The sequence below is a fragment of the Petromyzon marinus genome, chromosome 1 (genome assembly GCF_048934315.1).
Source record: "Petromyzon marinus isolate PM22_M1 ecotype Great Lakes invasive population chromosome 1, UKy_Petmar_22M1.pri1.0, whole genome shotgun sequence".
Lineage (NCBI taxonomy): Eukaryota > Metazoa > Chordata > Hyperoartia > Petromyzontiformes > Petromyzontidae > Petromyzon > Petromyzon marinus.
In genome coordinates, this window is record NC_133667.1 from 34557187 (window position 1) to 34572170 (window position 14984).

The following is a 14984-nucleotide window of genomic DNA, read 5'->3' on the forward strand; positions in this document are numbered from 1 at the left end:
CTCAATAAGGGCCAACATATGATGTCAGCGAAGTTGTTCGCCAGCCCTTTTTACACTACACCTCACACAAAGGACGCGCCAACATCATAATGCAGTGGTTTAATTTACATGTATGCCACACGCCTGGGTACAGATTGTTCCCGTAAACATTAAGTGGCTTATAATACGGAACTTTATAATCGTTTTCGTTGAATAATGTATATTTTGAAAGCCTCTGTAATGCATTATTCTGTCTTCACATTATGGTGCTTTAGGTCACCAATTGAAATCCCCCCCCTCATTCCCCCATGTCTTCACCGAGCTGTACCCAGTTTTTTAAAAAAAAGCATTCTGACGATTTTATATGCGGTGTGTTTTACGAGTACTGCATGAAACACAATGAGGGGCAATGATCTCGTGTGTTTTATAATGAAATGCAATGAAGGGCACTACTGTGGGAGTATAATGTGTATCACCGCAAAGTAAAACCGGTATTGTTTTTCAGTGTTTCTGTTCGAGAACAGCCATAGCATTACTCATCTGGACAAACACTCAGGGAGTATTTTTTGTCATGCGATTTCAACCTTGGTTAACGCTCAATTTCCTTCCCACAGGTTCTACTGGGATATCATCATGCTGTTGTTGATGGTGGGAAACCTCATTGTAATCCCCGTGGGGATCACTTTCTTCCACGAAGAGGACACAACTGCCTGGATTGTGTTTAACGTGTTGTCGGACACGTGTTTCCTAGTGGACCTTGTGTTAAACTTCAGAACAGGCATCGTTGTCGAAGATAACACCGATATTATATTGGATCCACAAGTTATTAAAATGAGGTATCTGAAAAGTTGGTTCCTGGTAGACTTTGTGTCGTCCATACCCGTGGACTATATATTCCTCATCGTGGAGACCCGAATCGACTCAGAAATGTACAAGACTGCAAGAGCCCTGCGCATTGTCCGTTTTACCAAGATCCTGAGCTTGCTACGGCTTCTAAGACTCTCCCGGCTCATCCGTTACATCCATCAGTGGGAAGAGGTGAGTGAACAGACAACTGCCATGATACGCTACTCCTGCACCACGTGCTGCTGTTAGTGTGAACCACCACAGTTTGTTTAACGTTACCAATCCTGTCCCAATTCCCATTCTACATTCCTCACCGACCTATATGCACGGTGGAGCATTTTGTGGTCATAAAGTTAGCAGACAATGTATCTGTAGCGAATGTTGTTAAGGTTTGATCTAAGCAAAAAAAATCATTACTCATTTATAATTCCCAGAATGCCGGCGCTTGCAATAAAGAAAATCGATGCTTAAGAGTTTACACTAAATACGTAAAGTACCAGCTATTCTTCTGAAACACCATCGTGGAAGTGTCTTCTGTTCAAAACTGCAGTATACAATTCACGTATGTGTCTGTGTTTGTGTGAGGGTTTCTTTTATTGCAATGTCTATTAATTTTCACGGGCAGGTGATTTGCAGCACCTCTGATGTTTATTCGTATTTTCTATTTGACTCAAATAGTGGATCTCGTAGGCGGGGGAAGAAATGTGGTCATTTTTGTCGCATCAAGCTAGGAGGCTCGAGTACAGTAGGTGGCTGTATGCATGCATGCTAAACAGTGGGCGGCAGAGTGGCGCAGCGCTAACACGCGTGCCTCCCAGCAAGAAATACCTGGGTTCGACTCTCGACTCGGGCGCCTTTCTGCGTGGAGTTTGTATGTTCTCCACCTGTTCTGCATGGATTTTCTCCGGGCTCTCAGGTTTCCCTCCCACAACAATAAATAACAAGACACATGTAATGTCCTCGGTATCGTCCAAAACATCTCAAATGCTGAAACATTACCTGCAAATTATTTAATTGGGATTACACATCACAAATATCGCCCCCTTCCCCTCACTGTGTAAAACTCCTGAAAAAGAGTGTTGAGACTCCAAGAGGTTTTCCTGGGTAAAGAGGCGTAATAATAAATACTCCCAAGAATACTTTGACTTTTTCTCTCGCTCTCTGTTGAGTATGCCGTCAACAGAAACTGCAGTGAAAGACAACATATTAAAATGACATCAATAATTGCGTAAATTTTCTCAGCGGGGCCTTTTCTTGGCGACGTGAACGCTGAAATTTAAGATGACAGAATGCTTTCCTTAATTGTATTTTATTATTTTCCATTAAAATATATTTTCAATTAATTTAACGAAGGTAATGTACACAGGGTTTTATGCCACAGCATTCTGATTTCAGCAGGCACGGATAAAACACATGTAATCGATTGTGAGATACCTTTGAAGAGCATCTTATCCCGTGAAATTACCTAAAACATATATAAAGTACCTTGCTGGAAAATATTCATTGCATTATAATGTGCATTCATTAAACGTGTACATTTTAACTGTAAAAAAGCTTCAGACGAGCTTGTATCTATCCTACTTTTAATAAAAGAACGCAGCATTTTGGTTGCCTGTCCACAATTCGTAACATTTAGTTTTTTAATAATTATAATTACATATTCCAAAAGTAATTAATGGCATTCAGTTACCAGTTCCCCTTAAGGGTAATTGTGGGTGTGTCACTGTTAATGGGCTTTCGGTAATTATATTCCAGCGTAAATAGCTTCCAAGCCTGATGAGAGGTATTTGCCGTTGTGTTGCAAGATTAAACGTAATCTAAAACGTGGTAAGCAATAAATAAAACAAAATCCTTACATTTGATGACGTTTCAACTGGTTACCTGGAAATAGGCAATTCCCATTCACTGGGACTCCGAGTTAACATTCAAAATGCATGGTAGGGCTCATCTGCCACTCCCGCATAGGCACGCGTAAAGCATGCACACAGTATTCCCTTTGTTGTTTCGGGGTTACTGAAACGTCACCTGCAACCCAAAGAGCATGGCATTTCAACAGCATGTGTTTGCGGCATGTTTCCTTCGTTAATAAAGCAAACTGAAAACCCAACACGGTAGCATTTTTTTCAATCTAACAAAGACAATCAATCATAGTCAAATGTGATGTCCTGTTCTCGAATGAGCATTGAGAGGTATTGTTGCTCATATCCTGTTTGAATCCCTGAGCCAGTGGTGGAAATTCTATATTCTCGTGGCGTGGGAAAGTCTATCCGTAGGACAACCACTGTTGTCTTCCCAGGAGAGATGATAAGCTGAGTCATCCCCCCCAAACGGGAATTGAACTCACAACGTTTCACTTGAGAGCTTCTCACGACCACTGAGCTGCCTGGTCTGATATACATTTTAACATGAAGGGAAAAATAAAGTGCGAGTTTGGCATCATGCAATGTTACTTCGTGTGTCCAATTGGCACTGACCGGAATGTTTGGCAACACACTGCGTTGGAAGTAAATAAAGACGAACATTTAGCAACGGGGAAAAGAAAAAACTCACGAATATTTAGCCAAACCATTTAATTTTGATCTGGCAAATCTCTACATGGGAGCATAGACGATTTTTTATTTATTGAAAGAACTCGGATGAGATTTTTACATATATTTAACCTTTCGTTTTCTTACCAAAGCTCTCATGTTGTCCTGCCCCAAATTTGTCTTTTTTTTCATTCAGACATGCTGTTATGCACAGGTGCATTCATAAATTACCATCATTTCCACACGGTTCCAATTACAGCAGCGGTATGTGTTCGCGCTTTAACAGTGGTGATTATTTGTTCACCTGCACATAGCGGGTTGTGCGTGCCCGCTAACTGTAGCGGCAAATATTCGGCGGGCACTGTCCTCTTCCAGTGAAGGCATCTTGTGATTGGTATGCCGTGATCATGCACGCCTCCCGAAAAGAAACGTCCCGGTGAGCGGCATTGAACGCGAGCAAAATTACAAGTTGATAGGCGTATCAACTGAGATGTGAGGACACATGGAATAACTGCATTGCAAACAAATAATCCCATGAGGCGAACAAATGGCCGAAACAATTGACCTTAAAATAAATAAATAAAAAGAACAACGAGAATCAGGTGCCCGGGTGGCTCAGAGGTCAGAGCTCAGAGCTGACACTGCTGAGATAATGAATTTTAATGCCGGTTTCCGCTGTCTGTGAACAAGCCTGGGTTCTCACAAGGAGTGAGTTCGTGGTTCAGCCCAGTGACTGCACAAAGCAACCGTCGCATTCAATTTGATTCTGCACTTTCATTTCGCTAAATTCCAGGGTCAGAATTTAAAAAGACTGACATGACTGTCAAGCGCCGAACATTACTCTCGTCATATGGCAGAGCCAGTGAGAAAGTGCAGCCCCCTGCTGTGTGAAAACAGTGGTCACTTAAAGGCACGTCTGAAGTAGCTCCATGATATCCACATCCAGCAGACCGTTCTTAAACACGAAAGGGTTCTCGTGACGTGACGGCGACAGCACAATGAAGGGGGAGTGGGGGGGGGTCGAGGAAGACAACATATTTTATTAAGTTGCTGCAAATTATTTCAACTCAGCTGTACTCTTGCCGTCAAGAAAAACACGATACATCGACGCTGGCCAGGCACAGAGACGGACACGCGCGCACGCCACGCACACCCCCCCGAGGAGAGCAACGTCATGGCGAGCATGCGGCTTTGTCCACGTTCCAAACACCGCGGGGGCAAGGTCACAGCGCCGAACTACGCCCCTCCGTGTCCCTCACCTTTTCCGCCAGATTTTTCACATGACGTACGACCTGGCGAGCGCGGTGGTGCGGATTGTTAACCTCATCGCCATGATGCTGCTCCTGTGTCACTGGGACGGCTGCCTCCAGTTCCTGGTGCCCATGCTGCAGGAATTCCCCCACGACTGCTGGATCTCCCTTAACGGCATGGTGGTGGGCCTCGCCGCGTCACGCACGCACCTCAGATTCGCTTTCCCCCGGCACCTCTGATCAGCACGGTTGGCTACGTACGGTGCGAAATAAGTTCATCATACGTGCATACATACATACGCACGCATGATCACACAAAAGACAACCACTTCGTCCTCATAGACCCTTTGGAAAAGTGCTGTTAGCGAGCACCTATTAAGGCCGGAACGGCACACGAGGGCAATATTTACACACCACACCAAGTACTCATTTGAGGCTGAGTCGACCTAGGGGATGCCCAAGACCGGTTCAAATAATCGTCACCGGTGTTGGCCGTGAGCGGAAATCGAACTCGAGTCACCGGGTTTGTAGCGCAGCGCGCTAACTCTGCTACACTACCACTCCCCGTACACACACTCACAGATGATGATCCAGCACCCCCTTGATTCGCTACAATCACTCGCGAATCACCTGCAGCCAGTCAATCCACTCCTCGTCGCTCTTCTATCGCTATTGTCGCGGTCACTCCTCCCATGCTTCGCTCATTCATTCCTCTACCCATGTTGAGGACTCGGTCTATCCACACTGTGTTCATCCACTAAGCTGCAGGTAAAATAAATCAAACACTTCCTCTTTTAGTTTGTTTCCATTGCTCGACCTTGCAATTCCCTCCCCGTGGTCTCCCTTCCCAAGATATTATGTAACCTTTGCTCAATTCGAGAAATATGTTAGCTGCCATTCGTCACACCTTCAACAGTGCTGTTTGTTGCTGGTCACTTGGCAAATTGCTCTTGTGGTCCTATCCTCAGCAACCGTGACAAGGCACCTGCACCCGTGATGTGCAGTGACAAAACATGATTGGCATAGGTCCTGGTGCAGCGAATGAGATGGAATTCCCATGTCCAATTACCACCCCCTTCCTTCCCCACCCCACCACCACCACCACCCCCTTTTCATATCCTGGCACCTGGGCACCCTCTGGCATGGACCCTGGTGTCATTGCACTGCCTCAACACTCTGCACCGTTGGCCACGGCTGCCCTGGCAGCAACAAACAACGGGGCCTTACTTTGCATTCCAGACGAAAAGAGGGGCCCATTTTTCCAACGACCCGTCTCAACGCTAAACTTGCTGCAGCCATTATCTGCGTCTGGTGTGAAGGGGTTTTTTTTGGCCACTCGGGACAGATCACATTTTTTGGGGGAGTGTCCTATGTATCTTCTCTCTACCCGCTGTGGTGAATCAGTGCCAGTGTTATCAATCTCGTCACGCTATCGGCCGTACATCTGTGCATTGTCTCCTGAAAATCTCAAACGCCGGCGCTGATTCTTCTGCTGATTTCGCTGCAACCAGGATGTGCTCGAGGGACCTGCCCATGGGCCCAGGACTCTTAAGTGTCATGTTATTATCAGGAGCCGTAACAGCGTGTTCTGATGTCACGGTCCAAATCTGAAAATTATCTGCGACTAAATTACAGCAATAAGAGTTTTGCTGTGCAGTGTCTTACTTCTCAACACCCAGTTTCTCTTTTGCAAATGAGGTACTACTTTTTGTAGCTATCTTGTGCACAATTTAAAATGCTATCTCATAATGTTGGGTTTTTGTTACGTTAATTTATGGTGGGGGTGGGTTTGTGGTTATTGTAGAGTACTGAATAAATGCATATCCATAGTCAATTCAATGACAAGGGATATACAGCCTGGAACGCAGATAAACACATTTCATTTGTCTTCCACCTGCTTAAACAAAGTAATTTACTGGGATTGAATGGAACATACAAAAAGATTAAAAGGGTTCGTTTTCTGAAAATAGAAACGGTAAATCCACGTGCAAAGTTCAATTGGACATCGTGAACCGGCGCTTAATTTCAGTTGGCTCTGTCCGGATCACCGACGCAGAAAATACGTCTTCACCCGGCCTCACCAAATCCGATGCAACTCTCGCCACGGTGTGGCTACAAAGCCACGTACTTCGAGTGACCCCGAAAAATATCCATTGAGAACATTTGAGCCTCTGTCGTGAGCCAGAGTCTGACCCGGTTTGACTCTTCCACAACGGCGTTCAGCCACCACACCGCAGGCCACACCACGTCCCGTCCAGCATCTTCCCTCGCCAATGCTCGACTCTGGAATTCCCAATGATCGTCTCTTCTCCTCCTCCTCCTCCTCCCAACTTGCCCAATTCAAGAAACGTATCACCTCTCATCGTGCGTTACGCTTTCATTCAATGTCGCAGTTTATTTCTCGCCGCATGACATTAGCACGATTGGCTACATACGGTGCGAAATAACTTAAACATTTGCATACATTATGGGCCTTTCAGCCTGTGCTCAGCAACCATTATTGTACATACACACATATATATATCAACCAACACATTTTCCTTTTCGTTTTTTGCGATTACCCCTGTGTGCCAGAACGACTCGTGGGGGAAGCAGTACTCGTACGCCCTCTTCAAGGCCATGAGCCACATGCTGTGCATCGGCTACGGCCAGCGCGCGCCCGTCAGCATGGCCGACCTGTGGCTCACCATGCTCAGCATGATCGTGGGCGCCACGTGCTACGCCATGTTCATCGGGCACGCCACGGCGCTCATCCAGTCGCTCGACTCGTCGCGCCGCCAGTACCAGGAGAAGGTGAGAACCCCACACCGCCCCACACATCGCGCGGAATTCTCCACCAAATCCGCTGGCGATGCTCGCCCGCTGTTTAGTGCCGGACGCCGCTGGGCGGTGATGGTCAGCGCGCCACACCTACAGTCCGGTCCGGTGCGGGGTCGCCGGTTCGATTCGATGTCCTACCCCCTACCTCTGTCCACCCAGCAGTACGAATGGGTACGCCGTCGGGTCACGTGTGGTGGGGTAAAGTGTGGGTACCCCCATCCCTTCAGAGAAGCCTGTCCGGCGCGGAAGGCGTAGGCTCATATGCACAGAAGAGGCTCTCGAGAGCTACTTCGAGTGGAAGCTCTTCCGCCAGCAGTGGCGTGAGCAAGTAATTGCAGGGCTGCACCTTGACCTCTTTTATGACAGAATGGCAAATCGGTCGTTGACTTATCTGTCGTGAACTACGAGTTACGCCTTCCCAGAGTACAGATTTTCTCTGGGTACTCTCCAGTCTCCTCCCACACGGATACCCCATTCCTCTGCTGATGGATGTTGCACAGGCACGGTACGGCTGGTGTGATCCAAAATCCCACATCTTCTCAGCACTCAAAACAATCGCAAATAAGGCCCGGACTTGAACTCGGGCAGGGAGTCGAGAGCACGGACGACTGTGTGCCTCTCTCTATATATAACATAAATAACCCGCTGTTTCTCTACAGCGACTTGAAGATGCGAGTTCGCATTTAGGCTTCGGCGCTATTCAAGTCCAATAAATCGTGTCTTTACAAGCGTTGATTTTCCTTCTCCCTGCGCCCCCTCCCCGCCCGAACACCTCCGCCACCGGAATCCTCCACACCCCTTCCCGACCCCTGCCTGTCCACTCCTCCGCCTGCCTCGCGTGACTGCGCCTTCCTCTGATTGCTCACCCCGTCCGTCAGCGTGGGGCATTCCGCAGTAACGCGTGCGCGCGTTCGTGTCCTCGTGACCCTTCGTACCGGCCGGGGGCGGTGGGGGAGAGGAGCGGGTGAGCGGAGTGACAACGTCTCTCTGTTTAAGTGGCTGTGCCAACCGAGGGGTTTCCAGGAATAGGTTTCGAGGGGGGGGGGGCAGTTTCAGCAATTTTAGTGAAAGCCGGCAGCTGCCCATCTGCCGGTCTGCTCCATCGCTTGGTCTACTCGAACAAAACGCTCAACTCTTTGCTTTTGGCTGCTCTTCTCGAGGCAAGGTGATCGCGAAGGCACTTTATTAAGCAAAGTTGTCGCCCGTTATTCAAGCACAAAAAAGGAGGGCTATAGGCGCAGCCCTGCAATTGCTCGTTCGTGCCACTGCGGGCGGAAAGCGCCTCCACCAGAGGGCCCCTCTCCTGGAGGATGTTTGGTTTACTCGTTCAAGATGGCCATACATCTTGGAAAAGTGCCCACACTTTAAATCACCACACCCGACCTGCCGGTCGACTCACTGCAGCCTACCCATTTAAACTGCTGCGTGAAAACAGGTGGTGTTGAAGGAGTATTACTGGTAGGAACGAAGTTGTAAACTGAGTGTACCAGCCTGCAATAGATTAATGCGTCCGTCCGTCCGTCCCCTTTCAATACTTTAACGAAGTGAAATCTCGTGTTGTTGGGTGTAAAATCAGCAATAGACAGCGCAGAGACTTGTCCTACCAGCCCACCCTGCAGGGACTTGTTTAAGAAATGTACCCTGTCGTTGCAACTGCCCCAGCCAGGAGATCAAACCGGCCACCTCTGAGATCGCTGATAACCATTACACCATGGTGGAAATCATCAGGAAAGCAGTAACCCGTTGACGAGCAGAGTGTTGACAAAAGAACGTGCCCTTCCATGCGTGATGCCATAGCAAGTGGGCGAGGTTTGTGCTGTCTCTCAATTACCCGCCATTAAACCCCGCGCACCATTGCAGCTGCAGTATCAGCAATGGGACCCGATTGTTGTCATCATTTGCGCAGAAATTGAGATGAAACTGAAGGCTGCGATTATTTAAGAGCTTTTTTTTTGTTGTTGCGTCAAATGCGAGAGGTGGGTGGGTGGGGGGAAGGAAAAAAAACGCACGGAGATACATTTAAAAGCGATCGATGACATAACACGGCAGTAATGGCTTGCGTGCGTGCGTGTGTGCGGCTGCGAGCAAATGCAACCGTATAGTGGCGGGCTACGGAACGCCGACGGGTGATTCACACCCTCGCGAGCGGCGTCATGCTTCGACGTGCATAATGAATTGTCTCGCTGCGGCTTAAAAGTACCGCAACCCCCCACCCCCCCCCCAAAAAAAAATTAGCGTTTAGATATTTACGGTGATAGCGAACGAAGAAGGGGCAATTCAAACGTCTAAAAATAACACGGCGAGCAAAACCTCGCCATCAAACATTTCACAGACGCGTGCTCCAAAAGCGGAGCGTTGGAGGTAATAATAACTTCCTCCTGTATTATTATTATTATCATCATCATCATCATCAATTATCATTATTTACAATCTTCACAGGGATCTTTCCCACTTTGTGTATTAAAGCCACGTGCAGATAAACGTCACGTGCTCCAAGGAATATACTATATATGTAATCTTACCCCTGCATTTATTTGCATGATTCTATTATTGACACCGCAGCTTCCACGCAGTAATCACGAGATCAAAGCCACCTCTCGGCCGTGCTTTGGGTGGCGCGTGCGTGGCGATGCCTCGGACCAAACACCTCTCTCCTGTTGGTGCGGCGCGAGAGACCGCAATGGATCTATAATTTTTCATCTTTAAAAGAGTAGTCTGACATCAGCAGACATGCCACAAATGCAAAACGTTTCCTGTTGAAGTGTGGGTTGTTTTTTTTGTCCGCCAACCCTCCAACCCCAAGTACAAAAAGCCTCTGCTATGACCCGAACAAAGTTCTTTCATTTTCGTTGTTTGCGTGCCACCACGCGCAAAGTCCTTCCAGCTCTACCATGACCTTGGGTTACTTGAGAAAGCTGACTCTATGTGCCGTGCTAAATAATGCATCGGGCGCGACAGTTCAATAAGCTGGCACGACGGACACATCTACACCGTCCCCGGGCCGGCCTGATCGGCGCAACGTGCCCGCGCCGGCAAAAATAGCAGCAGTCCCGACGGTCGCCGTCCTTATCGTTATAAATAATCCACGCTCTTTTTACATCCATCCACTCCCTCTTCTCTGTTAAATCAACATTTTAACAAATGTTTTTATTTACCAGATAAGGCGCACTGAGCTATATAGCTCTCTTTTTTCAGAAGCGACCTGGCAATCACAAATGACAGCTCAACGAAGTGGCTTATCGCGTGTAAATTTGTAGCAGCCAAATTACACTAATCGCACGTTGATTTTAAATGTGGAGGGAAAAAAAACAGTGGACCCGGAGAAAAATCCACGCGATCACGGGGAGAGAGAGAGACACTCAAACTCCAAATATACAGCAGCAGGCGTCAGGGTAGGGATCGAACCCACGACCTCTATGTGTAACCAGGCGAGGTAGTTAACGTCTCCTGTTGAAGGAGTGATGGGGGAAAAGAGGAGGCCGGATTGCCAACTCCTTCCCGGCCGTGCCAAACTCTGGGTGTAATTTCCCCTTAATGGGGTTGTGACTTGTTCAAGTTCAGTCCTCCTTGAACCGTGAACTAATTAGCTGGCTCCACATAATGGCAGGCCCGCGCTTATGGGGGGGGGGGGGGGGGTGGCGGCGAGTTGAGGGGGTGGGGGGCGGAATAATCCTCCCGCTACGATCGGAGGAGGCATTGGCTCTGCGCGCGCGAGAACACGACTCGACCCGCGACGACACGTGACGTTTGGGAAAGGGCGCGAGGGGGCGACGACGACATTCTCTGCGATGCGTCACGCTACCATTCATATTTTTGCTAAGTGCATTTTTGGAAGGGGGACGTGGCATCCAACGTTTTCAATCGGCTGCACGCTTGCGTTTGCGCATCAACCATCAGCTAATGTGGAAGGGTGAATTATTGACCCATCTCTGTGGAAGATAGACTTTATTTTTTTCAAAGTTAATCACTCAGCCATTTCAATGCAAAATTCTATGCTAATTCCTTTGTCAAGGCGCTTTGTTTCTTCTCACACAGCTTAAAGGTCGTGATTTGAGAGTGGCTTTTTTCACTCCAGCCCTGTCCTCCAAACAGTCTCGTCCCTTCACCTGATGAAGGCCACTTGTGTTGTGGCCGAAACGTCGTGATTTTTGTTATTTTATTTTTTACCTACGTGACTTTACCCAATAGAACCAAAGAGTATATTAATTTTGTAATCAATGTATCGAATACGCCACTCAACGAAAGGCACTTTTGTCTCATTGATAGGAAGACGGGGGAAGTGTCTTAATGGGTAAAGTGGGCTATCAACGGGGACTCGTGTTTCTTGACACGATGCTGCGGTACATTGTTAAGCACACTGGGTTCACAATCCAGAGGTGACCGGCTTGAATTTATCTCCCGGCGCGGTAGTTGAAACGACGGTGCAAGCTTATTATATCCCCCCCCCCCAGCCCCCTCCCACACCGAGCCTCTCTCAACCCGGCAGTATAAATGGTTACACCACAGTTACTCAATCGGTTGGTTGCCGACGGTGGTGTAAAGCGTGGGTTATTCCCACCTTCTTCTTCATCTTCTTTCCTCGCTATTTTTTTTTACGGCGTAAGGCCCCGCTGAGCTATATAGCTCTTTATAAGACGCGACCTGGCCACAAATCATCGCTCAACGAAGTGGCCCATCGTGTGGAAATTTATAGCAGGCGAATGCCGATTCGGAGACATCTGGGTCAGCGTGGAACAGTCGGCAAAAATAACCTTTCACGGGGGGACTCTCTCAAGAGCTTCCTCCACTGGAGGTCCTTCAGTTTCAGTTTCATTTATTTGGAATAACCATGTGAGCCATTCGGCTCTTGATTCGGGTGCAACCGCAACAAACAATTAAATTACAAGATACATTTAGAATTTACTGTACACACATTCAAACATCCCCTACAAAAACAATAAAACCTTCCAGAAAAAGCACCATTTGTTTATGCTGCATATTAAACTGTGCAAAAAAATCCCATTTTAATGTTAGATCACAATAAAATCATATTACAATTTAGATTAAAATGTTACGTCTAACTCTATACTACATAAAAAAAATCGGGCTAAACTAAACCTATTCTTGGTTGTTTCGGTAAAGTCACTTTGAAGGGAAACAATAAAATAATAAAATATATATAAAACAATACAATTCTCACGACGTTTCGTTTCCCTTCAACGTGACTTTACCGAAAGAACCAAGAATATGAATCACTGCAGTCACGAAAACTTCCAATCAAAATTTAAACTAAACCTTTCTAGAAATTCTTAAAATAATGCCATAAAAAAACAATGTAACAGTGATCATAAGAAATGTGATTGAAAGTTAGCAATAGCGACATACATAACATATATTACTAAACCCAGCACCAACAGTCGCGTTAGCAAGCAACGGCAGCGTAACTCGCCACCCCGTCCCGGGGACAATGTTCCTTTGCTGGGCCCGCCGTCCGTCGTGCGAGTGGAAACAAACAGCACCAGCCACATTGACCCAGCGCATAGTTGACCCCTACGCGGGTTTGAAGCGTTGTCGATAATTAAAAAAAAACTGTTATGAGATCACGAGGTCAAGCATCATTTATTATGCGTGCATTTCATATACCTTTTTATTTATAATTACCGCGCAACGGTGCAAATTTGCAGTTTTTGGATTTTGGTACCAAAAATAGATTATGTAAACTGTCTAAACGTTAAGATTATTTTGCTTTTACATTCTGATACCTGATACCTGTTCGCCCACTTTACAGAATATTCGAGCAAATGTACATTATTTTGTAAAGTTCACGTTTTTTTCAAGCTCCTCATTGCATATTTTATTCAGCTGTATATTCCAAAATTCATATTATAAATCACATATAAATCGTCTTATTATTATTATTACGAGGGCAAACACTTGTGCCTCACAGCAAAAAAAGCTCCAGAGTTCGATTCCAACCTCGGGTGCCTTTCTGCGTGGAGCTTGCATGTTTCCTCCACAGTTCTGCACGGGTTTGTTCCGTGCCTTCGCCAGCTTCGTCCCACAGTTAGAAGAGAAAAAGCATAAAATCTCATGGGTATTGGCCACATGACAATGCAACAAAAATTTCACCTAAAAATCACTCACCAGGAATTACAGAGAGAAGCAACATCACACCTCCCGCCTGCTGAGACAACTTAGCAGGACCCTCCTCAAACGGAGTCTTAAGACTCCATGAGGCTCGCCTGGGAATAACAAACATAATAAATTATCACAAATTATCCTCTAAATAATTTCCCGATCTACAAAACCATCAAACCTCTTACCATTCCTGATAAGCCCCCCCCCCCCACCACTTCCCCCTCACTTTCAACCGATACGTTCCCCACACACGTACATGACCTCTGTGGTACAATATTATTGAATGTGTTTTACAATATCCGAATTATTTTTCGTCATCGTGTGTTATTGAGGTGGTGCGGCCGCGGAGTGATGAGCACGCTGCGCCTGCGAACCCAGAACACCTGCGTGGCGGTGAAGCAACCGCCACCACCACAGCATGGGGGAGCCTTCATCCAGTGGTGTTATTATTTGAGAATCATTTGGCTATTTGTCCAAGACCTGCGGGCCTCTCTGCTCCAACACCCACGCCTGCTTCACGAATTCAATTCCGCTCCGCACATGGTGGCTATCCGTGTCAGCCTTCCCCGCCACCAACCCGGTCCACGCACACACGCCGCGTCACCTGTGTCTGTGCAAACGACCGGCAGCACCACACACACACAGTGAGAGAGACAGAGAGAAAGATGCCAACGGCAACTCGACGACGACGATGCGAGGGCTCGACAATGACGTGAGAGGTCACCGTGCGTGCCGCGTTGCTCGCGTCCGGGCGTGCAGTACAAGCAAGTGGAGCAGTACATGTCGTTCCACAAGCTGCCGGCGGAGCTGCGCCAGCGGATCCACGAGTACTACGAGAACCGCTACCAGGGCAAGATGTTCGACGAGGACAACATCCTGGGGGAGCTCAACGAGCCGCTGCGAGAGGTGCGACTGCTGCGCCCCCCTCCCAACTCGCCCCCCACCCCCCACCCCCACTACCTCCTCTCTTCCTATTTCATGTCCTCTACGGAGAGAGGGATTGCGGTTGGGAGACGCGGGGAGAGCGCCACGCTCGGCCAAGGGAAACGAGGGCCTTGCACGACGGTTTTTTTTCACACCTGATGATGACCGTTTGTCTTATGGTCGAAACGTCGTGAGAATTTTTATTGTTTTATATATATTTTATTATTTTATTGTTTCACTTCAACGTGACTTTACCGAAAGAGCTAAGAATATTCACGGTGCGTTGATGATTCGTACACCTTGGAGGTGCAATGAATTGGCGCGAGTCCATGCCTGTGCTACGATCCAAGAGTGATTCGCCGTGGTGAATGTTAGCCGGCCGAGTGGCTCAGAGGTCAGAGCTCGGAACTGATACCGCTGAGACCCTGGGTTCGAATCCAGGCAGCGTCCCGTGTGTGTGATTGGGTTGATGGTTTCAACCCGGTCACCTATTGCGACACAAAGAAAAAAACATGATTTT

The 14984-nt window shown here is 47.4% G+C and overlaps 1 protein-coding gene across 1 annotated transcript in view; it reads left to right on the top strand.

The window, feature by feature from the left end:
• The window catches only part of LOC116940524 (potassium/sodium hyperpolarization-activated cyclic nucleotide-gated channel 4), a 45382-nt gene that overhangs the window by 2975 nt on the left and 27423 nt on the right, over positions 1 to 14984 (top strand). The window contains exons 2-5 of the mRNA XM_032950456.2: positions 594 to 1017; positions 4625 to 4786; positions 7178 to 7396; positions 14300 to 14446. Coding sequence (XP_032806347.2) covers positions 594 to 1017; positions 4625 to 4786; positions 7178 to 7396; positions 14300 to 14446 — 952 coding nt within the window. The remainder of the gene's footprint in view (positions 1 to 593; positions 1018 to 4624; positions 4787 to 7177; positions 7397 to 14299; positions 14447 to 14984) is intronic.